Here is a 25943-nt window from a genome sequence, read left to right as displayed (position 1 = left end):
ACATGAATTAAAGTGCCTTGTCAAAAATATATGTCCATATTATCTTGCATAAATTAAAATATATAATCAGCACTTATAATATTACTATAAAATTAGACAATATAAATATTAATTATCTCTACTGCTAACTACTATTTTATATAATGTATACATATATATAATATAATATATAAATATAAGATATATATGCTTAAACGACGTATATAATAAAAAATAATATTTATATATTATATATATATGTAATATATAATATAAAAATATATACTCTCTCCGTTCATAAACTATTGTCTTAGTCCAACAATTATTGTCCTATTTTTTTTTTTAAATACAAATTTTATATTTTTACTATCCATTCATTTATTATTTTTTAATATCTACCATATAATTAAGGACAAATTTGTCAATTTATGACAAAAAGACAATAACCTAAAAAACCTAAAAAATCTTACAAATATACTTTAGGACAATAAAAATTGGATGGAGGGAGTATAATATTATGTAAAGAAATAAATATCGAGGGAGAGAGAACCTGGTAGAGAGAAAGCATGAAAATTAATTGCTAGTGTTGTGTATTATTTTATTTCATCAATTCATATATGTATTTATAGGCACACTTTTGTCGAACACATGATATAGAAACGTCTACATACTACGGAAGTGTGCACTACATGATATATATATATATATATAATCACTATGTATAATCATTTTATTCTTATTTAATCACTACATGTATATATATAGAAACATTTTATTCTTATTTGATAGTGTACGAGTTTTAAGAAAAATATTTTAAAATAGAAAAAAAAATTATATTAAAGAAAAGTGAAAAAATGATACTCCCTTCATCCGGCAAGAAAATCACCTTTTATTTTTTGCACGTAAATTTTTGAATATTAGTTTGTACAATGATATTTGTATAATATATTATAAATTGTAAGATTATTTATTATGTTAGGTAGGTAGTACAATTACTAAATTAGAAAATGATACATTTTTTTTGAGACCGACAAAAATAAAAATAGTATCCTTCTTATGAGACAGATGAAATATTATTTTTTACTAAAACGTAAAATAAATTTATATAACAACAAATAAAATAAAATAAAATAAATTTGGATGGAAGAAGAAGTAATTTTTTGAATTTGATTTAAATATATATATTTTTATAATATACTATATTATATTTTTCTCTCATTTTGGATTTATTCACGCATTCATTCCGTTTACTCAACATTTTTTAGATGAATTTTTTTTGTGTGTGGTTTAAAAAACTGTGTTGGTAATATAAAAAAAAGGGTAAACTGTTTTTTTAGTTCCGTAACTGAACCCTTTTATCATTTTAGTCCAGTAAGTGGAGCCTGTCGCAAACTAGTCCCATAAGTGAAAAATTTTCCCTGTTTTAGTCATCCGGCGCCGGAGACATCCGCGTGGCTCGCCGGAGGTGACGTGTCCGCCAGGTGTCCCGCCAGATCAGCGACACCTGGCGGACACGTGGATTTTATTTTATTTTTTTTTTTAATTGTACCAAATAAAAAAAATAAAAAAATACAAATAAAATTAAAAATAAATTAAAAAGAAGTTTTTAAAAAATTAAAAAAAATATCCACGTGTCCGCCAGGTCATTGCACGTGTCCGCCAAGTCAGCGATGACCTGGCGGACACGTCACCTCCGGCGAGCCACGCGGGCGTCTCCGGCGCCGGAGGACTAAAACAGCGAAATTTTTTCACTTATGGGACTAGTTTGCGACAGACTTCACTTACGAGACTAAAATGATAAGGGAGTCCAGGGACTAAAAAAACAGTTTACTCTATAAAAAATAATATTTTGTACTTTTTATGAGTGAATAATTCCGTCCGTTCCAAACACCCTAAATATTTCATTTTTGTATATAAAAAATGCTCTGCAACATTTCCAAAATAAAAAATAATTAATTATATTTCATCTCCGCCTCACATTTTACCTTATTACATCACCCAATAAAAAAAATAAAATATGCACTTCTCTCTGCATCACATCAAGTAATTTTTAAATTATCTTACATAATACTGTCTATCTCAATTTTTTTATTGGATATATTTTTTTTTATTGACACAATTTGGAATAAATATTATTAAAAAAATATTATTTACACACTTATAAAATATATAATATATAAATTTTATATGCTCACAAAAATTTATATTTAATATAAAATATTATTTCTTGTAGTAATTATTTTTATACTTAAGATAAAAAATATATACCTAAAAAAAAAAAATATAAAGTGCACGTACCTTCGTTGGTTCCAACATTCAAATTTCTTTTATAAACATATCTAATTCATATTAAATTTAAACTAAAACGAAATAAAAAAATATATTTTAATTCTAATATTTCTGAAACAATTCTCGTTAAAAACCGGTTAAAATGATTTTAGCGGTATCCTTAGGTTGTGTTTGTTTGGGGGATTTTGTGGGATTTCTACTGTTCCCACAAAATTTTTCCTCCAAAAATATCAAATCAAACATTTATTTTTCATTTTTTATATTATACTAAAAATTAATTTTACATTCAAAACATCACATCAATTCTTATTTATATCACATCATACAACTATTCAAATTCAAAATTTTTACTATTCAAATCTCAACCCAAAATCCAAACCCTCAGACAAACACACATAATAGAAAATTTGGCCCGGCCAATATATACGATGGGTCATCCAGACGGGTCGGGTCAGCCCGAGGGTGGAGCTACCATTGTAAATTGATGATTCCTAACCCTACATTTCAGTCGCAGCTTTCTTCTTCGTCTTCCCTCCCGTCGACTTCTTTCTCCTCTCTGTAACTTCCAACTTCGAATTTACTTCCTACACCCATCATTTTCTTCTTCTCCACTTTCGTCATACTTTTCTTTTCGTGGTCTTCGGCGTCGTCCTTCAAGACTGCGGCTTCGTTGTCGTTGTTGTATTATCGTTTTCTGCTTCTGCAATTTCGTCTGAGGCTTTGTAAGTTAAATTCCTATACTAGTTTTGAATCGTTTGTTGTTATCAAATTTTCAATGCCGGCTTCTATGGGATTTAGGATTTGAATTGTTTGATGTTAGTTGCGGAGTTATGTTGATTTTATATTGATTGGAAGAAGTGAAGTCTATTTGTTTAATTTTTTTTGGCTGTGTGCATTCTTTTATGGATTGGTAGTTCACTTTTTGTGTTTTTTGTTGGGAATCTTCTGTTTGTTTTGTTGGAATTTGTTTAGGTTTGCAGGGTTAGTTCTAAGCTATATATTTTTGTGTAATTGAAGCTACCTCTCTGACATTGGCTTCGAATTATTTGCATATTGAAAAAAGAAAAACAAACAAACAAACATTATTGCATATCCACTGATTTGAATCAAAATATTAATATAGCATGGAAGATCAAAAGGGATGAAAGTTAGACGGCTCTATGTTGTTTGGAAGTTAAAATAAAATTCTTATGTGATGTTTTTATTTTTATTCTCATTCAACAGTTGTTTTTTATTCTAAGATGATGGTGATTGCACAAAGACTAAGATAACCTTATAGGGTGGAGGATCTCATGTTTTGCATATTAGTGAAGAGGAACAAGAAGGAAAGGAAGGGTATTTTGATGTTGATGTAATTTATCAACTTTAATTTGAAAATATGTGTTTGTGCATTTAGGTGTTGGGGATAGGAGGCTTTGAAAAATCTTGATGTCTTTGTTGATGAATTGATATGTACATTTGTTTCTTTTGAAATATGTATTGCTTGAATTTTATTATGTAATCATATATATTTTATTTATTATTATTATTATTTTACATTTTGTGGATATTGCTTGTTAAAACTTGTAATTTTGAGTCCATTTTTTTGTGTTTTTGCTAGACAATTTTTACGATTCTCTAAAAATAATTATTTTCTCTCACATAAATCACATCCAACCAATGTTTAAACACAAAATGCAAATACAAAGCTAAAGTAAACAGTGTCATAATTTTAATATGTATTTTAAATATTGCTAAAAATCCATTGGGTTTGCTTGTTTCCCATTGATGGGTTGGGTTGGACAGAATAAATTTGAGTCATGCCTCACCGTGGGCCAGCTCACTAAAATCTGCTGACTGGTGGGGGTAGTGTTTTGTTCATGTGGTAGCTCTTTTTTCTTACACTAGCTATACAAGTGTCTGTTCTCTGTTCTCAGCAGACTTTCTTACTATAAATACTTTGCAGCTCCATTTGGAAGCCTAGGAACTTGGAAGCTTAAGTGTGGGATCATGACCAGATCCAATCCACGGAAAGGGAAGCATGAAAGAAATACAGAAATGACATGTGATGATGACATGGAGGGAACGTCAGCTCGAACAAGGCCTTTCAGTTTTGATGAGATAATGCTTGCAAGAAAAAACAAGGCTGATGCCACAAAACAAGTTATCAGCGGCCCTGTATCTACGGATATTACATTAGTACATGAGGGGAAGATTGTTCCTCCTGAATCCCATAAGAAAACAAATGAAGATTTTGATATTAAGGACACTAAGAATACATACGAAGACTTTCAAAAGGCCACTTCTCTGAGGAAGGGAGATACAAATACTTCCAAAGGGAACAACAAATTAGACCCAGATAATGACAAAGGATCCCAGGAGCATTATCCGAAACTGAAGAGTGTGGTGGATAAGAACATAAGCAATGATAGAGTAGCCGAAGTGAGAAAGGAGAGACGTTATTCATACAACAGAGAAAAACGTGCTGGGGAAAAGGATGGCTTTTTAGGGGATCATAATGGATCTGAAAGGAGACAATATAGAAGCTCAGTTAAGAAAGAAAAAGGTTCTGAAACAATCAGAGGAAAATCTGAAATGGATAGAAAACAACTTTATACTGACGACATGTGGGTCTCTAGAAAGAGGAAAACTGATGGTCATACAATCAGTGATTCTGGCTTCAAAAAAAGAAATGAAAGAGATATGATGCTTTTAGACAAACTATCTAATCGAGGCAAAGACAGATCTGGAAAAGAAGTTAGACACCGGCATCATGATGACGATGACAAAACTCAAGGCAGGAGTGCTGGTGAAAAACATGGTTCTGAGAAAAAAGAAAAGAAGCCCACACGTGCTTATCATGGAGAATCCAAGTCAAAGAGAAGACGATCACCAAGCATAGAGCACATTAAAGAGTCACAATCTCCAAAAGCACACAAGCACAAACGTAAAGATAAAAGGGAGCATGAAGAACTTCCACCAAATTCTACCCAAGACAGATCAGGGAAAGAAAATTCTGATGCTGACAAGAGGATATCAAATAATGGATCTAGCAATCAATATAGACGAAATAATGCCTCTTCAAGTGGTCTTGGGGGTTATTCACCGAGAAAGAGGAAAACTGATGCTGCTGCAAAAACTCCTTCACCCACTCGTCGTTCTCCAGCAAGGAGATCTGCTGGATGGGACTTACAACCTGTTGAAAAAGAGGGTGTGATTTCTGGTTCAACTTTTGCTGATGTTCATATGAGCCAGAGCCAAGGCCAAAGCCTAAGCCTGTCCATGAGCATACAGGATTCTCCTAGTGGTACTCCATTAGTACCTATTGTGATGAAGCCCATTGGGATTTCTCCTCATACCTTATCTTCACAGATGCATGCCATTGAATCTATTCAGCTAACACAAGCTACACGGCCTATGAGACGTCTCTATGTAGAAAACTTGCCTGCTTCAGCCTCTGAGAAAGATTTAATAGAATGCATTAATAAATTTTTACTTTCTTCCGGAGTCAACTACATTCAGGGAACTCAACCCTGCATTAGCTGTATAGTACGTCCCTGCCTTTCACTTGTTTTATTTCAATTATTATACTTAGTATTATCTTTGCAAAGATTTCAGTCTTTTCCTGTCTTTGTTTGAACTTTAGATACACAAAGAGAAAGGACAAGCTCTTTTGGAATTTTTAACTCCCGAGGATGCTTCTATGGCACTTTCTTTCGATGGAATTTCCTTTTCGGGGTCTAATCTGAAGTTCAGGCGCCCCAAGGACTACTATACTATTTCTGTAAGAAATATTACCATGCTTTTTTATATTAAATGCAATGATGATTTAATATATTGAATTACTGTGGATGAAGTTGATACACAGTTGCATAAACTTAATATATAAATGTGAAATTTTCATTTTTTTGATCTTGAATATGATGTGTTCGTACTAGTGTGATATAGAAGTTGATTTTGTTGAATACATGCAAATGTTTGACAATCATTTCAAATCACATTTGTAGTTTTGTTACTTTTGTATACTATTAAGAAACTAATTACGTTCATGATTAAATTCTAAAATTACTGTATGTTTGGGTGTTGCATAGTTTAACCCTATTTCAGTTTTTCCCCTTAAAAGGTTATACACGTCAGTTAAAGCTTATGTATATACATTACTATGAATAATAGCTTTTCATTTGTGTGTGTGTGTGTATACATATGCAATGTCCTATATATGTGCAGATCTTAAAATCTAGTCATTACCTACAGGAAATTTTTTTATGTGATCTCTACCCTTCTTATAATCAGTGATTTATAATTATATAATATTACTTGTATTTACACTGTTTGTGAAAAAATATATGTTAAAAAGGAAAACAAAAAAAAAAATAAAAAATAATCGTTTTTAACCTAAAATGTTAATCGAATCAGAGTCCATATGTAAGATCTCTTTAAATTTAAACCTCAGCCATTCAACTATCCTTTGTCATATTTTAATACCCTGTTAAATTTTAAACTTCCATCCTCTTATGCAGTAACGAAATATTCAAACCTGAGCAAAATTTATCATTGTCTATTGTCTAATGCTCCACTTTTAAGTGGGCTACTTCTATGCAACTTTAGTTTGTGTATTTGAAAATATTGTTGTTATAATATCTTCTGATCTCAAGTTCATCGGTGTAGCTGAAATATTTTAGGAAAGTTTAAGTTACGTGATAAGTAATTGCTTGAGTCATCTACCTTGTAAATTTTTCCTGCTTCCTTGTTGAGACATAAGCATTATCATGGTTGAGCTTTCTAGGAAGGTACTATGCTCAATGAAGTATTTTCAATTTTTACAATTATTCTCTTTATAATTTGCAGTTTCTGAGGTATAAAGTGGTTATTATTCATGTAGCAGGTTTTCAGACAGTTGCTATTTTCATGCAGACTGGTGTTCCTGACAAATCAATGGCTGCTTTTGATTCAGTTAGTGACAACATTGAAGACTCTCCCCACAAGGTGTGCAACTATCTGATATCATAACTTAACTTTGTGCTTGAGATGATATAATAATCCATTTATTGTTTGGATTTTATATATTGATATTAAGTTTCTTAACCTTATGAGTTATTTGCCATTAATCACACTTGAGCTTGGACTTTCAATCACTATATTATATACTCTGATCGAAAGGCTAGTCAATCGCATGTGTAATGTTTGGTGTGTTCCCAATTGGTGGCTGATGTAGTAATTTTCATTGTAGGTGAGTAAAATACCAACATTTGGGTTCACAAACTTGTCGTAACCAGTTATTTTCTCATGCCATTTATAATTATTCATCCATCTATTATCATGCTATTTGGTTCAAGTCGGGTCAAGTGGATACAGCAACTCTTGCTCATATTGCTTGACCAACTGCCAAAGTTTAAACATAAATGACACTACATGTAATATACTACTAGTTTGTGACTGAAATGGACTTAGAATTCTTATCTAAATGTTCTTTATCAAACTAATTTATAGGCTATGGTTCATGCAACCTGTTTATTAAATGGAGCACGTAATTTACAATAATCACTCTATGGTAAATGCAAATTCACTTCATGTGTTCCTAAGCCTATATGCGTGCATATTAATCTGTATGCATAAAAGTGACTCACTGTATTGCCACCCTAGAAAAGCATTTAGCTTTATAATTATCCGGATCCACTGATAAAAAATCAACATTTGTTTAGTTAAGAGTTTTGAAAGTGTTGGAGTTTTGGAGAATTTTGGTAATAGTAAAAGTTCAATTCGATATTTGATGTGATGTTTTGTCAGAGGAAGGTATTTGATATTTTGTTTTTTGAAAAAGTTATTGTTGATGACTTGAATAGTGCCAAAACTTCCAAAAGTGTATGTAAACATAGCCGAAGTTTCATTCAGCAAATTGGTTATTTATTTATTTGCTTTAGTATTTAGTTTGTTGTAGCCCATCTCTCTACCTCTTTGCTTTCTGATGAGACTTGTCTTGAGCTTCTAGATCTTCATCGGTGGAATCTCAAAATTCATCTCTTCCAAGATGGTAGGTTAATAATTACTTCCAAATAAATTCTATCCTATCATAAATGTATCTTACTTGCTGCCATTCTACGTGTCCTATAGCTTTTGGAGATTGCTAGAGCATTTGGACCTGTCAAGGCATACCGCTATGAATATGTTGCTGGCATGAATGAACCGTGTGCTTTTCTTGAGGTAATTATTTTGACGTGAATATTTTAACCTGAATAACTGCATGATCCCTCAAAATAACACTAACCAGGCTCCGGTTCTATTTTCCAATTTTCTAAAACTTGCCAAAGATTGCTCTGCTTTTCTTGCAATCAGATTAATTTGTTGTTGCTTCAGTTTGTCGACCATTCAGTTACCTCAAAGGCATGTGCTGGTCTCAATGGCATGAGGTTAGGTGGAAAGGTTGTTACAGCAGTATTTGCTACTCCAGATGCCACCACGGTGGGTATTATATTATCCCCTTTTCCATTGTTATTATTTTCTTGATAACTGAAGATAATAATTGATGTGTTGACTTAATGTTCACTTCAGGGAGATGTAGCCAAATCGCCATTTTATGGGATTCCCGAGCATGCCAAGCCGCTCCTTGAGAAGCCCTCAGCTGTTCTACAACTCAAAAATGTGGTATCTTTTCTTAACTATGCTGTTGAGTTTCTTTTCCTCCCCTACCGAAGTGTCGTTATGTCTTAACAGTATGTGGTCATGATTTCAGTTGGATCATCGAGATCTTCTAGCGTTGTCTGACTCAGAACTGGAAGAAATATTGGAAGATATCAGAATAGAGTGCTCCAGGTTTGACAATATTGGAATTTTCTGAATTTTCAATTTCCTTTCTGGTACCTATTTCTATAATTCCTGCATTGCCCTAGGTTTGGTACGGTGAAATCTATTAATGTTGCAAAGCTAACAAACACTCCTGGCACCAAAAAGGCTGATGGGTGTGACTTAATGCCTGAGAATAGGAGCTCTGAAATAGAAAAATCGAGAGACACCATCAATGAGGTTCCTGTACTTAATCAACGAGGGCCTGCAGAAAATTACAACTGTGATGACAATGCAGGGATATCGAATCCATCTACTGGCCAAGAAGATGCTGGTATGTCGGCTGTGGTTGACAGTCTGCCTCATGAGATTAGTGCCGTGAATCCCATTGAAGAAGAAATTGGAAAATCCGCATCAGACGTGTCTGGTGTGTTGGAAAAAAATGACAATTTGAGTGAAGAAGATTCAAAAGTAGAAGAAAACAGCCCAAGAGATGGAGGCCCAGTCGAACAAGACACAAATGAGAGAAGAAAGATAGATTCTTCCGAGGTAGACACTAACATGGATGCTCCAAATGATCCTGGAAATCTTTTTGAGCCAGGCTGCGTATTTGTGGAGTACAGAAGAGCTGAAGCAGCTTGCACGGCTGCACACTGTCTGCACGAACGGCTATTTGATGGTCGCGTCGTGACAGTGGAATATGTCAGCCCGGATGTTTACCATTCGAGGTTTCGGAAATAAAGAGTCAGCATCTGATTTAGGTAGCAGCAGAGTGAAAATGTTGGCGCATCGCCGAATGGTTCTATACCCGTTGGGATTCGCAGTCGAGGCGAGGAGAGACAGGTATGATGATGATGTCTTTATGTGTAGAATGAGTGATTTGAATGTATGATGGAATTTGTTGCACGCTCAACATTTTATGGAATGCTATTGAATTGACAATCTCAGTTAATTGTATTTGTAGTAGGTATGGGATGATGACCACCCACGACTTCGACATGTAATTCTGTAAGTTGATTACTTTCACTCAATTGTTCTCAATCATACTAATTCTCTGTCTTTTGTTTTCTCACCATTATTAACATTACATACCTGGCAAAAACTGATCCGGCACGAAATAATTGGGTTTGGGTCAAAAATTTCAACTCAATTATGTATACGGGTTGACACAAATTCGACATGATAGTAAACGGGTCGGGTTAGAGTTGAGGCTCTCAACTCAAATCCAAATCTGACACGATAACTCGATTATAAAATATTAATCTTGATTAATATATTTATTATATATGTAAAATAATCATAATTTAATAATTTTCTAATAAATTAATTTAAATTAAGTTCAATTTTAAATAATTCAATTTAATTTACCCTCAAACCAATAAAAATTAATATAATATAACAACATAGCAATTTTTTTTTTAAATTTAAATCAAGAAATTTAACTTAATTATGTATACGGGTCAACACGAGTCAATCCGAACTCGACACGATAATAAATGAGTTTACACGAACCCGATACAATCATAAACGGGCTGGGTTAGGGTTGAATAATTTAACCCATTTAAAGTATTTAACCCGACACGAATCAACTCAGATTTGGTTGAAAACGAAGATTACGAAATAATAATAAAGTAGGGTAGGTAAACAGTAGAGTATGTTAGAATCTGTTTGGTTTGAGGAGAATGGTTAGAGGGAAGAAAAAGGAAGAAAAAAAAATCAAAATTTAAAATTACTTCAGGGAGATAAAAAAGCAAAATGAGCTTATTCTGCTTTCCTTTTAATGTGGGGGCATTGAATGTGAGAGAAAGATGTTTATTTTTTTTTTTATAAGATTATTATTATATTAATATTATATATTGCTTTCCTCTTACAAGAGTTTAATTTATTTTTTGAATGTTGATTTATAATATTATTATATTAAAATTTATTATAAATTAAAAAAAATTATAAAAATATTTTCATTAGTGTTTTAAAAGAATATTCGTAAAAAAAAAAAAATTATACAAATATATTAATGTTAAGTAATAGAGAGTATATATCTACATTCAATTATATATAAAAATTATAAATTACATTATATCTTATTTTATAATTAAAAAGTTATTATGATATTTTTAAATTATATAATGTACTTAAAATTATAAAATAAAATTTTATATATATCAAATTAAATTATTTCAATCTAATCATCTAATTAAATAGGTAAGAGTCTGGTTTTAAATAATAAAATAACTTTATATCTATTCTATTTATTTAATACTATATATTATATTTATCTTGTAATTTATTGTAAATAAATAAATTTAATGTTATGATGATTATTTTGTTATTAAATGATTCAATTGTTTTAAATGTTATTTTATTTAAATTTATGTTATGTTTTATTTACATGATATAAGTATATATGTATTTATTTTAAAACAAACTACGATACACTATCTATTATTTATAAATTAATTTATATATTATAGGGCAACATATTAAAATTATTCTAATTTTCTTTTCCTTCTCCGTTTAACCATTCCCTTTCCTTTCTTTCTTCTATATCAACCAAATAAACTATTACAATTTTAATATTTCTTTTCCTTCCTTCTCCTCCCCTAAAATTCCTCTCATCCCCTTGTTTGAACTAAACAGACTCTTAGGGAATTTATTAAAAAATTAATATGGATAGTAGATAAGGGGTAATAATATACTGTTTTGTCTTACAAAATAACATATCAAAAATATTATAAACAAAAATTCAAATCTAATATCCTATTTTAAATTAATTTTCAATTACAACAAAACAGATCATTTGTAGGGGATAAAGTTATTTATTATAAATAAATTGTGTATAAATTTAGCTTAAGACAAAAAAAAAACAGGATGGTGATATGACTTTGACAGACGGAAAAAAAAAAAAAAAAAAATCATAATGAATTATATGTAGTTCAAAGTTGATTTGAAGAAAAATGCAAAATGCAGTAGTTTTGGTGAGTAAGGTTGTTTCCGCATATAACAGTAGTAATATTGACGTTATTTATAATTATACTATATACATATGTAATGGGAAAATTTGATTATCACACTAAATTGGGTAAAAATAAAATTCACTTAATTAAATAAAGTAAACTAAAATGCAAGATTGATTTACCAAAGATGGTTAAACTCTACCATAGACATAAATTTTTTTGTTCGGAATATGAACTTTGTTCATCGATTAAAAATTAAGTTCATGGACTAGTTGGATAAATTGGTTATAGTTGATTTACACGCATTCAAAATCAACTTTTCCTTACCTTGTCGATAGCTAATGTACGACACTTATCTATATCCCTAATCGAGTGAGAATTCTAGGTATGACCGTAGTTTTACTGACTCGACATCATTAAGGACTAGGAAGACCCAATTCAATTTAACAAAATTTCTACGCGGATTTGTTCAAAATTGATTTGAATTCTTCCCTAGAGTATTCTTCCTCTAGGTTGCTACACCAATTAGAAAATTACATAATTACGGGTGTCAATCTTCAATATAGGTATGAAATCTCAAATCAATACATGCGCAACAATCAATTTAAGATTTCGAAACTCGTAAATTAGAAGAATTAAAAATACCCAACATCGATGAACACCAAATTCAACCAAAACCAAGTCTCACAAATTCAATCATAAACATCAATTCACACATACACAATAAATGATATTACTTGCAATCCATAGAAATTGAAAAAACAAAATAAATCAAGGAGTTCATCATGCCTTCAATTTTTAGAAATCGACAAGGAAAAACAATACTTAAAATAAAAGAAGAATGTCCCGGAAAGTCATCTGCACTGCTTCTCGAAATTCTCCGCTCTGTCGTGTTCTTTCATTTTTCATTCTCTTCTTCAAGAAATAGTTTCGTGTGTGAGAACGTGGTTGTACGTTTTCTCTTTTTTTTTTCTCTCTTCAATTGCACACTAATTCTCTTATTTCTCTAATCCAAGATTCACTGTGCAATTAAATCCCCATAGTTTCTAAATTTGCCAATCATCCGGAAGGATTTCTTTGTAATTTCCATTTCTCCCACTCTGGTTTGCACTTAGGCGTGATCATGACCAAAACTTTCGTACATTATGTTCATTTTCTCCCAAGTATGTCCAAAACTTGCCAACTCTACAATATCTAGTGAATAATCCAAAAACACACCATTAGAAGCATTCTACAATATTCACACCCAAAAATCGCCCAAAATATAACAAAATATTTTGATATAATGGAAAATGACGAGGATCTTGAACCAACATCAATTGATAAATATCGGAAAAGAAACGATTAACCAAAATAAAACGATACGATCCAATTTGAATTAGACTCATTAGCCAAAAGAAATGTCTTGAGACCCATAATTCGAACTCCAGAAAGTGTTAAGTTAATTTGGTGCAAATGGGTATTTGTGAGAAAAAAAAAATGAGAACAATGAAATTGTCCGATATAAAGCGAGACTTGTAACTCAAGAATTCTCACAAAGACCTGAGATTGATTATAATGAAACACATCTTCCAGTTATGGATGGTATCACATTCAGATACCTCATACGCTTGGCAGTACATGAAAAACTTGACACGTTTGATGGACGTAATCATTGTTTATTTCTATGACCCATTGAAGAATGATATTTATATGAAAATCTCTACAGGATATGACATGCCTGAAGTATGCAAATCAAATTCCAAATAATATTATTTTATCAAAATACAAAAGTCTTTGTATGTGGACTTAAACAGTCTGACGCATGTGGTATACACTACAATAAAATATCAATTTTGTAACGAGGTTTCTTCGTTTCTAAATTCACTTTTTTCATTACTAATGATATTAGATATGAAATTAGACATGAAATTACGTTATCTACGCGAACTTTAGAAACATAATTCCGTTACAAATATACTATTTTGTTGTAGTGATAACCGCCTCACCTAGTGTTTAAACAAAGAAGGTTACACTAACGACTCAATATGTCCATGTGTTTTTATAAAGAAAAATTGGTCAAAATTTGTGATTATTGTAGTATATGTTGATGATCTCAATATCATTGGGACTCCTGAAGAGCTCCAATAAGTCGTAGAATATCTAAAAAGAGAATTTGAGATCAAAGACTTTGGAAAGACAATGCTCTGTCTTGATATGCAAATTGAATGTGAATAATGAAATATTTATCCACCAAATAGTTTATACCCATAAGGTATTAAAACAATTTTTTTATGGATAAAACACATTTATTGAGTACCACAATAATCTTTAGGTCACTTGATCCTAACAAGGATCCATATGGACCAAAAGAAAATGATGAAGAGATACTTGGTCCTTCTGAAGTACCACATCTCAGTCCAATAAGTGCACTAATGTACCTAGCAAATAGAACAAGGTCATATATTGTATTTGCAATAAATTTATTAGTCATATTTAGTTCATCTCTAACTAAACAATATTGTAATGGAGTTAAACATGTTTTACGCTATCTCTTTGATCCCCTCTATTGTAAATTTATTCTCGGATCGATGAGTTTATTTGAACAATTATTGTAAACAAAATATAAAATATTAGCAGAAGCAATAATTAAATAAACTCAAATTAATAATATCAAATCAAATAAAAAAAATTAACACAATTAATAAGAAATATATAATCGGATGTTCTGGAATTGAGAAATCAAAAATCCAAACAAACAACCCTTAATCTTTACTCTAAGCAAATAGAGCATTGAACAACGGCAACTCTGGTAATGGACAGAACGTCCGACGGAACTGGTACTCCTCTGGCGTGGCATCCAGAAACTCCGGCTGCCCGCAACCAATAGCGGTGACTTTCAGGCAGCAACGGCTCCTCCCAATGAACATGTTGTCTTTTTTTATTAGCTTCAATTCACACTGATTCTTTCACCAATCTTCCTCAAACTCTTTTCTTTTCCGCATTTTTACTCATGATCAGCTTGTGGAAATATTTACAAATGCTTTGAGAAACCATTACTTTTCTCCTCAAGCTATGTATATATTTTTTATATTGTGATTGACTTTAGAATTTGGGAAAGTTTTATTCAATAAAAGTTGAGATTTAGGCCATTTTCTTCAATATTTATATCTTTTGTATTATATATTGATGCACTTTGATATTTATGCTGATTATATCAAATCAATATGTGTTTATTTAATCCAATTAATACGTATACAATAAGACAACAATGCATAGTTGAAAGCATGTAAAACATATATACAAGACATATTCTGACAGTTCATGACATAATTTCACATAGAACAATAAATTATTAATTTCAGTCTGTCTGGCAGATAAGAATTCCAGAGGAATTGTGAGAAGAAGAAACAAGTAAGTCTATTATTATTTTGCATAACTGCTTTATGAGGTAATACAATCGTATTTATAAAGTTCTCACACATGCTTTTATAGAGTTCATGCATTTTGATTTGGTGGTAACCAACTCTTAAATTAATTTTTTTAAAAAAATTGTAGCTTCCCCAAGCTCATCCAACAATCGTCAACCAAAGGGATTTGATAGCTATCTTTGATCGTGGCTACATTTAACTTTCTAAAATCCACACAGAAACGCTATGTGCCATCCTTCTTCTTAATCAGTAAGACAGGTGAAGAGATAGGACTATTACTTGGTTTTATAATAGCCGTTTGTAACATTTGCTTTCACCAACTTCTCTATCTCCCTCATTTGGATTAATGGATACCTATAAGCATATAGCTCAATAGGTTTGACATTCGGTTTGAGTGGGATTTTGTGATTCATACTCCTTTGTGGTGGTAGTCCCCTACGTACCTAAAAAATGTGTTGAAACTTCTCAAGTAGAGTAAATATTTTTGTCTAGCAAGAGGGTATATCATTTTTAATATGAGCAGAAATAATACAGAGAAAATCACCCTTAGAATCTGCTCTTGTTATCTCCCTGTCCAATTGAGTTGCCGATAATATATCTAGAGTGAGATCAGACTGAATTCCTTTTAATTTGATCAACATTCCTTTGATGTTAAACTGCACAATATGTTTTTTTAAGTTCATGAGGGTCTCCCCAAATTGGCGCAACAAGTCAACTCCTATCACCATATCGCAGCCACCCAGCTTGAGCAATCTAACAGATGTACTGAATTTATGTTCTCCCACTTCCTACTCGAATGAGGGGCACTTTGAATTACATTCCACCTTGTTGCAATCAACCACAATTATCATCCATCAATCTGTGTACTCAATGGTGCAAATCAACTTAGTGGCTGCTTAAGGATCTAATAAGGTATGAGTACTCCCCGAGTCTAAAAGGATGATTAACTTGTAACGTTTGGCTCTGCCCAAGAGTTTGATAGTATTATAGGGTGTTTCACTAGCAACAACATTTAAGGATATTTGAGGATTCTCAAACTCACAATCCCTCTCATCTAGTTTTACAGATTCAGTACTGCCCTGGTCATCCTTTTCTTCCATTATAAGTTACAATCTTTTGCATTTGTGCACCAAATGAAATACTTCTTCATTACAATTAAAACATAAGTTCTTCTCCTTTCTTGCTTTCATCTCTTTGGGTGTTAACCTTTTGATTGGTGGGGGTTTGGTTTTCCCCAAATCACCTATCACTTGGTTTCCTTCTATTTTATAAGTTGAAGGTATAACAGGTTTACCTAATGTCCTTTGCCCATTATTGAACATATTAACAATATCTTCACTTTTGAGAGCCAATCGAATGGTAGACATACGGGTATTAGGCTTTTGCATAGCAACAAATTTGTCAATATCCTCTCTTAAACTTAGGGATGACAACGGGTCGGGTCTAACCAGACTCAAGACCCGACCTGAAAAAATATATATGGACACAGGACCCGAACCGGACCCGATTGGACCGGACAGACCCGACAATTTTAGAATTTTTACTTTAAATAGGACCTGGATCCGGACCCAGACCCTCATAAAAAATTATCTATTTTTTTTTCAAGAAATTATAAAAAAATAACAACAAATAATAAGCAACAACAATAGTAATAATTCAATAAAAAAAATAAAACTAAATATTGCATATTATGATTTATAATAACCAAATATGCAATCTTTTGTGCATTCATTGTAAAAAATCTAAACACATTAAAACAAGTCATCGATCACAACGTAAAATAACAATAATCTTCATTGTTCATCGCCATCTCCTTCTTCATAGTCAAATGCTTTTGAGCATCCGGAAGTCAAATTGCTACCTAAAATAATAAATCAACAAATAATATAAGTCTTACAATATAATAAAATATAAAAATATTAATTAAAAATATATTAAAATTAACTTACAATTTGCTTCATTCCATAACCAATGTCGAGCACATACTAATGCTTCCAAAGTAGAAGGATTAAGTCTACCACGATTAGGGCTAATAATTCTTCCACTATTACTGAACGTAGATTTGGAAGCAACATAGAAATTGGAATAGCCAAAATATCCTTTGCCATCTTCTGTAAGTAAGGGTACTTGACTCCATTCGTCTTCCACCAACCTAATATATCAAAATTTTGTGTCATCGGTAAAACGATTTCTTCCAAATAAATAACCAACTCTGACATTGTAGAAATCCTAGAAAAATCATTCATACTTGCCACAAATTGATCATATTTCTTCAATGAATCTAGATAAAATGCATTAGTAGAAACAACATTGTGAGTCATCGCACCTCCCAGATCCAACATACCAACATCAACCGCCAAGTTCATATCCGTAGAAGACGTGGCTCTAGATTGGTAATCAATCAACAAATCATAACAATTTTGACAAACTTGATTAACTTTGATCTCAGCTCCATCACCATATATCATATTAAAGTAAAATTCAACCAACTTTAACTTGTACTTAGGACCCAATACAACAGCAACCTCCAATATGATATGACAATCACTCCAATATTTTTCATACTTTGCAAGCATTTTCTTCGTCATTTCTTGAACCAACACATTTGAAATCTTCACCTATTCATCTAATTTTTTTTTATTTTATCTCACATATATGAGTAAGATAAAAATTTGATGTAGGATAAAGAGTTCCTGAAAACAACTTTGTCACATGATAGAAAATTTTCAACTTTCCACATATTTTAATTGTAATTTCCCAATCCTCATTACTTGGCTCACTACTGTAATTTATCTCTCGACATTTAAGTCGTGGGAACACATCTTTATAAATAATAGTCGTTTCTAACAATAGATAAGTAGAGTTCCAACGAGTTTTGCAATTCAGAACTAACATTCTAGAACAATTGATACGCAATTGACGATCAGCTTCTTCAAATTTCTCAATTCTAAAAGGTGAAGCAGTCTAATATATCACACTATCACTCACTTTTTCAATTGCACCACTAATTATTTCCAACTCATCTCTAACAATCAAATTTAAAATATGTGCAGAACAACACATATGAAGTACCTTTCCATCCATCAGCATATTTTTTGACGATAGTTTCCCCAAAATTTGTTGAATCATCGAATCATTGGTAGTACAATTATCAACCGTAATAGTTGATAATTTCCTATCAATATTCCAGTCCATCAAAGAAAAAATGAAGACATTTGATAAGACTTCAGCGGTATGAGAAGCCGGTACATAAACAAACCTAAGAAATGAAAGAATTGTTAGTAAGTTTCAATTATCTATACAACAAAAATACCAAAATAAAAAAATTATTTTTAAGTAAATATACCTCAAAATGACATTCTTCAAAGTCCAAGAGTCATCGATATAATGTCCAGTAATTGACATAAATCCTTTCTTATTATTGCTTGAAGTCCACATGTCCGTTGTGATAGTAATTCCACTATTAAGCTCGTCTAATATCTCATAACACTTGCTTTTTTTTAAACCTCATAAATTTTAAAAATGTTACATTTCAAAGTGTTTATTGTAATCATGTTAAAATATGACTGAAGATTACCAACAAATCTTCAAAAACCAATATGATCAACCATTGTCAATGGATAATCATGCAAAATCACTGTTGTTGCAAGATCGTGCCTTGAATCTTCTTGATTAAACACACGTTTTCAAGTGCTTGACCTCCACCAAGTTTTTTGCTTCCCATCATCATAAATTTTTTCGAATATCCATTTTCATTTGTCTTTTTTTACAAACTTTTTCAAAATGCTTTTTCAAATATGTCATTCCACAACCACTCAGTATTTTGAGACGGGCTTTGCAATAGTTGCATTATGCATATATCACATCATCAATTTTTTTCCTTTCAAAATGATCCCACCGTTCCGATGCCCTTTTTCTTTTACAATCGGTAGTCATTAGTTTCCAAACTATCATTGTTAGTATTTTTTTCCGAAGTTTCTTGTGTTTTCATATTTTCCTGAATGTTGCTAACCGAAGGAATAGAATTGTCAGCTCCTTTAGAATCCATCTGCAAAATAAAAAAATAATGCACTTGAGAACTATGAATTATCAATTAAGTTTTTTTTTTTTAAAAAAAAATTGCATTTGAATTTAAGAAACACTGCATTTGAATTAATTTCTAATTTTTATACAAAATAGATCAATAACATTATGAACTATCAAATTATCAATTTTTTTTTTAATTAAATGTACTATTGCAAGCCGACAGTAAACAACAAGCAGGGCAAAGAAAGTAAAATTTCACAATAATAATAATAATAATAATAATAATAATAATAATAATAATAATAAATAAATAAATAAAACACCATCATCTTGATTCAGTTTTGAATCAACCGACAAATAAAAAAAATCAATCACCACCCCTGAATTTCGAACTCAACCTGAACAAAAATTTATTCTTAACAACTATCATCTTGCTACAATTTAGAACTCAAACTAAACAAAACCCATTATAATTATTTCTTCATTCATTTACTTTTAATTTTTTTATACCCAAAATCCAACAAATAATAGAAAAAAAAATCTCACAACACCAAAATAAATAAGTAAAATTACACAATAACTTACCCTTATACAAAAAACAGCAGTGCTTAATGATGGAAGATTGAGTTGAAGAATGGATTAGATGAAGAAGAGGGAAGAAATCAACAAGAACGGTGCCGTGGTGGTGTGTCGCCTGCCTGCGTGAGAATAAATTGGGGCAGAGGGGGCTGCTGCTAGGTTTTATTAATCTTAGGCGTGAGAATAAATGGAGGCGGGGGCTGTTGCTAGGTTTTGTGAGGAGAAATATAATATAACTCAGTTTTTTTTTTTTTTTTTTTTGTAATTAAAAGCCGGGTCGGGTCCGAGTCCGGGCCTAGGTCGGGTCCATGCTCGGGCCTAGGACCCGACCCGACCCTTAATTTATTTTTACCTGGACTTTGACCTGACCCTAGACCCGAATATTTTGACCCGACCCCAAATAAATGGGTCGGGTCCGGGTCGGATTTCGAGTCTACCCGGACCCATTGTCATTCCTACTCAAACCTCTGATAAACTCTTCACAAAATATTATTCATTCAAGGCTTTGTTGCTTTCTCTCATTAAAGTCTTTATTTCTTCAAATTCGTAAGTGTACAACCGCACAGTAATGGTTTGTATGAGTTTATTAAATTGAGCAACGAGACTACCTCTAGTTGGATTCATGAATCTCTCCAAAACTAATATAGTGAATTCAGCCCACTTCAGGTTAGGTCTCCCTTTCGATATAGTCTACAAACTAATTATCAGCTGCCCTTCTAGATTCATAGCAACTAAGTTAAGTTTTTCATAATCAGTCATTTGATTATAAGAAAAATATCTAGAACATTTTCTAAGCCACAATCTAGGATTATCCCTATTGAATTTAGGAAATTCTAACCTCAGTTTATTATTCGGCAGACTGGAATAAGACTCATTCAGTATAGTTGTTGGGTAGAAACAAGAGCAACGCGTGAAACATAAGGATTAAGAGGCTCCTTACCCCTTGTCGAAGGTCCTGCCTGTTGTTCCTTTATTAGGCTTAAGAAATAATTTTTCGGCATCTCTCCTAGGCTTTCCAACTTCACATCCAACTTCGATTCTAGCCTAGCTTTCATTTGGATTTGGCCTTGCAACATTGTGCTCTGACCTTCCATTACTTCTTCGATATGTTGCTCTAGAGTATCGAAGTGATGAGTATATGATGGCGCCATAAGAAGGATTAGCATGCTCTGATACCAGATTGTCAGACATAGAAGAATTCCAGAGAAATTGAAGAAGAAACAAGTAAGTCTGTTCTTATTTTGCATAATTATCTTATGAGGTAATACAATAGTATTTATAGAGTTCTCAACACATACTTTTACAAAAAAAAAATTAAAAAATACGCTTTTAAAAGGATACGAAATAGCATAAATAACTTCATGACACAATCTAAATATATATATATATATACACCACAAGTGCTTTTATAGGCAAAATTGCTCATAACTTCCTTGTGGTTACGAAATTCAACGTAAATTTATCTTTTACTTTAAAAATTGCATGGCGTCAGCTTATACTTTAAAAAATATAAAATGAAATCGCTTTGTGGTTTTAAAATTCAGCATAAATCCCCACTTTATTTTAAAAATTACATAGCGCCCCCTTATACTTTCAAAAATATTGTATGAAATCCCCCGCCAAGCAAAAAATACAACTAGAAAATCATCTTCTCATTACACAAGGAAGGTTTTATGGTGGTAGAGTTTCATGAAACATTTTCTAAAGTATAGGGAGACGTCATGCAATTTTTAAATTACAGAGAGATTTTACGCTGAATTTCGAAACCACAGAGGAGTTATGAACAATTTTACTGCTTTTATATAGCATAACATTGATGACAAGATCAAGAAACATAAAATATATTGTTTCCAACATATATTATTCTATTTTTTGTCCATATTTTATCTTGTGTACCAACATATATATACAACAACGGCTACATCCTCAATTTAAAATTCGGCATTGTGCTGAAAAGTACATGTATGCTTATTGGCGTCATACAATATTATTATTGACATTACATTATATATGTTAATATAATACATATATATCACATGAACTAACAACACATGTTATAGTTTCATACAACATACAACAAGAAATTTTAGCAGATCATATATTCTTATACAAAATACATGTATTAATGAACAAATAGTACATGTCTTTATTACACAAAAATGTATTTTATATAATATGAACATGTGTTGTTTGTATATGTATTTTCTAAATTAGCATCCTAAGCATTCTTTTATATATATATATATATACCTAGATATTCAAATTTAATTGTATTACAACTATGATTATTTAATTTTTATCACATTATAATTAAATTTCAAGATTGATTCAAGAACTCCAGCATTCTTTTGGCTTGCCATGTAGAAAACCCATTTTTATATTTAAGACCGAATATAAACAATGATATAAAATCACCAATATTTGATATTTACGTAAGAATATTACAATAACTTCCCATATATACAGAGGGAATATATATATATATATAAATTATTAGGAATGTTAATACTGAAAATATGATAAATAATTATGAATTATTTGGTAAATATTATATCATGAATATTAATTATTCTAATTAAATTACAAATAATTATAATTGTCAGGAAATTATATTGGAGATGAATATAATACTAATAAGGAATCAGAGACGATTGGCTGCATGAACAACTCAATTTTATGTCAATTGAATCAACCCATATATAACAATATAAATATAAATATAGGAGAGAGATACAGTCACAGTCACAGACAGTGATAGAGATAGAGAGTGATTTTGAATGGTGCATTGATAGATTGTATTACAGTAGCAGTCAGTCCCATGTCATGTCATGTTATCTCATGTCGACTGTCTACGTAATCTTAATATTGTCTGCTCTTCATTCCCGCATAAACATCATCAATTCTCTATATTAATTAATCAATTAATTAATTGATTAATAATACTCATACATTCCCAAATATGTCACGGCCAAATCCTCCGCCGAAGCCACCGCCGGCGCCGCCGCCACCGCCAAACCCTCCGCCTTGCCCGCCGCCGAAACCGCCGCCAAATCCTCCGCCCTTTCCAAACCCTCCGCCTTTGCCGCCTCCAAAACCACCGCCACCACCTCCGCCGGCCCCGCCGCCGAAGCCACCGCTCCCACCTCCGGCTCCACCCCCGGCGCCGCCTCCAAAGCCGCCACCTCCAAGGCCTCCGCCTCCACCAGCTCCGCCGCCGGCACCGCCTCCGAAGCCGCCGCCGCCTTTTCCAAAGCCGCCACCGAAACCACCACCTGCGCCGCCTCCTTTACCGGTGTCGCCGTCGGGGCCATGTCCGACCCCCAGGCCTCCACCGCCACCCGCACCACCACCTAACCCTCCGCCTCCGCCGGCACCACCTCCCATTCCCCCACCCTTACCAAATCCACCTCCGCCAGCACCGCCACCAATTCCACCACCTCCACCAGCACCCCCGCCGGCTCCGCCCCCTACGCCACCACCTTTACCAAAACCGCCTCCAGCACCGCCACCAATGCCTCCCCCTCCACCAGCACCCCCGCCTGCACCGCCCCCTACGCCACCCCCTTTACCTGCACCCCCGCCGGCACCACCCCCTATGCCCCCACCAGCACCCCCACCAATCCCTCCACCACCACCGGCACCTCCTCCAGCACCGCCACCTACTCCACCTCCTCCAGCACCACCACCTACGCCACCCCCAGCACCGCCACCTACGCCACCTCCAGCACCACCGCCAACGCCCCCACCACCACCGGCACCTCCACCCGCGCCACCGCCAATCCCCCCACCAGCACCGCCCCCTTTCCCAACACCGCCACCAGCACCACCGCCAATCCCTCCGCCACCACCAATGCCTCCTCCTCCACCGGCTCCGCCGCCAGCACCGCCTCCTATACCACCACCTTTACCAAGGCCGCCACCAGCGCCACCTCCCACACCTCCTCCCGCACCACCCCCAATTCCTCCGCCTCCACCAGCACCACCTCCAACTCCTCCACCACCGCCTTTACCAATGCCGCCGCCGGCGCCTCCGCCAGCACCACCACCAATACCCGGCAATCCTCCACCAATCCCACCCCCGCCCCCCCCCCAACACCCCCTCCACCCCCAAAGTTCAAAACCCCAACATCCCTCCCCACAACCTCACTCGCCACAATCACAAAAACAAAAGCCAATCCCCAAACCCTAATTCCCATTCCCCTCCCCATATACAACACTTCACAGCACAATCTCCCGAATACGTACATATAAGCCACCACCCCACCCCATATATATACCCACCCACCCACCCAGTAAAAAAGCATCCGTTTCGAGTCGCTTTCAATGCCCAACTCATTAATTAATTAAATGAACGGCCAACACCCAACCGTTTCCACGCGTTGACAACACACTCATTTCCCCAACAATCTTTTCTTCTTAATTATTATTGAATAATGAAAGAATCCGACCTGTAATTTAGCAGCAGCTGATATGATTCTGTCGTTTTTTGAACTCCAATTCGCCTATAGCTAACTTTGTGTTCTCCCATGCAAAGTACCACCAATTAAACACACATTCAATTCCCAACTGTGACCAATAATATTTTTCTTTTTCTTTTTCTTGAAATTATGGCTATGTTTCTTTACTTAATTTTCTCTAAATTTTACTTTGAACATTGAGTTTCCCACAAAACTTCCCATCAAACATTATTTTCATACCAAACCCAAATCAATTTTTTTCCATACTCATAAAAAAAACACACCCTATATTGTTATGGGAAAACTATGGGCGTCTTGTCCAATAACAAAGTATTTATTTTATTTTTTTAAATAATTTTACTTTCTACTAACATTAAAAATACCCTTACAATTTACCGTATATTATAATAATGTCACTATTTTTATATCAAACAATAATAATAAAGTTATTTTAGTATTTTCATAATATAATACTAATATTTCTAAAACTGCAAAGTAGTAAAGGGATATATACAGATAAAGAACGGAGGGAGTATATTTTTTGAATAACATATTTTGCTAAATTTAGTAGCAGGCACAAAAATATATCCAAAGATACAAAAGGTGCCCTTTACTTTTAAATAAATTAAAAGGGATGTCTATTCATTTTGTATTTTTAGATAAATGTATATATATATATATTTTTTGTTAGATATGAAAAATTGTATTGATAATATGAGAAATAATATTTTGTGTTGAATTATTGATTTTTTGTGAGTGTATAATAAATATATATTGGGTGTCTTTGTTTGAAAGATTTGGAAGAATTTATAGTACTGTTCATACAAATTTTTTCCCCTAAAAATATCAAATCAAATACTTATTTTTTATTTTTTATATTATAATAAAAATCAATTTGACATTCAAAACATTACATCAATACTTATTTATATTACATCATTGTTCAAATTCAAATTTTTTATTATTCAAATCTCAACCTAAAATATAAAACCCCAAACAAACACACCCTATATTATATGTATTGTATTAATGTAATATTATACTTTTTTAATAACATTTATGAGAAATTGTTTCAATAAAAAATGCTAAGTGAACAAACCCATAGTTTTTAAATACATTAATTAAGTTTAAGTTGAATATATGTATGTCTTTGTTTAGTATTTTAATATGAAGTATTTTTTTTATACTAGGCATGTGATATTATATCCGTAATATAAAAAGTAATATTTTGTACTGAATATTATTTTTTTTAAAAAAAATATATTATATCACATATATTAAGAATCGTGTCTATAAATTTGGTTGGGCAAACATCCCTAAAAAAAGAATTAATTAATAAGGTTTTCATAGTATTGAATTCCCATGATTTCAATTTCTTCAACATAAAGACTTGATTATATATATATATATATATATATATATTCCATGGAAAATAGCATTAAACAAAACACCCCTTATATACATCAGATTTAATTATCATCGCCTCAGCT

General features: G+C 32.9%; 2 protein-coding genes across 2 annotated transcripts; one reads left to right on the top strand and one right to left on the bottom strand.

Moving 5' to 3' along the window:
• Positions 1 to 2763: 2763 nt before the first annotated feature.
• Positions 2764 to 9974, top strand: LOC127249213 (splicing factor U2af large subunit A). Its single transcript, XM_051271919.1, has 10 exons — positions 2764 to 2990; positions 4214 to 5796; positions 5894 to 6031; positions 7162 to 7233; positions 8237 to 8278; positions 8359 to 8448; positions 8602 to 8706; positions 8797 to 8889; positions 8978 to 9057; positions 9135 to 9974. The coding sequence occupies exons 2-10, from the start codon at positions 4258 to 4260 to the stop codon at positions 9766 to 9768; spliced, it is 2793 nt and encodes a 930-aa protein (XP_051127876.1). The 5' UTR covers positions 2764 to 2990; positions 4214 to 4257; the 3' UTR covers positions 9769 to 9974.
• A 10897-nt stretch (positions 9975 to 20871) lies between these two features.
• On the bottom strand, positions 20872 to 24265 carry LOC127249046 (glycine-rich cell wall structural protein). The gene is made up of 3 exons (XM_051271637.1): positions 24242 to 24265; positions 22946 to 24127; positions 20872 to 21165 (listed from the first exon to the last, which is right to left on the bottom strand). The coding sequence occupies exons 1-3, from the start codon at positions 24263 to 24265 to the stop codon at positions 20872 to 20874; spliced, it is 1500 nt and encodes a 499-aa protein (XP_051127594.1).
• Positions 24266 to 25943: the final 1678 nt, after the last annotated feature.

Source organism: Andrographis paniculata, unplaced genomic scaffold (genome assembly GCF_009805555.1).
Source record: "Andrographis paniculata isolate CXL003 unplaced genomic scaffold, ASM980555v1 Contig35END, whole genome shotgun sequence".
Classification (NCBI taxonomy): Eukaryota; Viridiplantae; Streptophyta; class Magnoliopsida; order Lamiales; family Acanthaceae; genus Andrographis; species Andrographis paniculata.
The sequence above is the reverse complement of the archived record's forward strand: the minus strand, read 5'-3'. Positions and strand labels throughout refer to the sequence as shown.

What these genes read in the sequence shown, in the direction of transcription:
- LOC127249213 (XM_051271919.1), top strand. Translation starts at nt 4,258, where the DNA reads ATGACCAGATCCAATCCACGGAAAGGGAAGCATGAAAGAAATACAGAA. An exon ending in AACCCTGCATTAGCTGTATA is followed by an intron (nt 5,797 to 5,893) that starts GTACGTCCCTGC and finishes TTTGAACTTTAG; the next exon opens with ATACACAAAGAGAAAGGACA. An exon ending in TTGAAGACTCTCCCCACAAG is followed by an intron (nt 7,234 to 8,236) that starts GTGTGCAACTAT and finishes TTGAGCTTCTAG; the next exon opens with ATCTTCATCGGTGGAATCTC.
- LOC127249046 (XM_051271637.1), bottom strand. Translation starts at nt 24,265, where the DNA reads ATGGGGTGGGGTGGTGGCTTATAT. An exon ending in GGTGGGGTGGTGGCTTATAT is followed by an intron (nt 24,128 to 24,241) that starts GTACGTATTCGG and finishes GGTTGTGGGGAG; the next exon opens with GGATGTTGGGGTTTTGAACT. An exon ending in GCCGTGACATATTTGGGAAT is followed by an intron (nt 21,166 to 22,945) that starts GTATGAGTATTA and finishes ATCTGGTATCAG; the next exon opens with AGCATGCTAATCCTTCTTAT.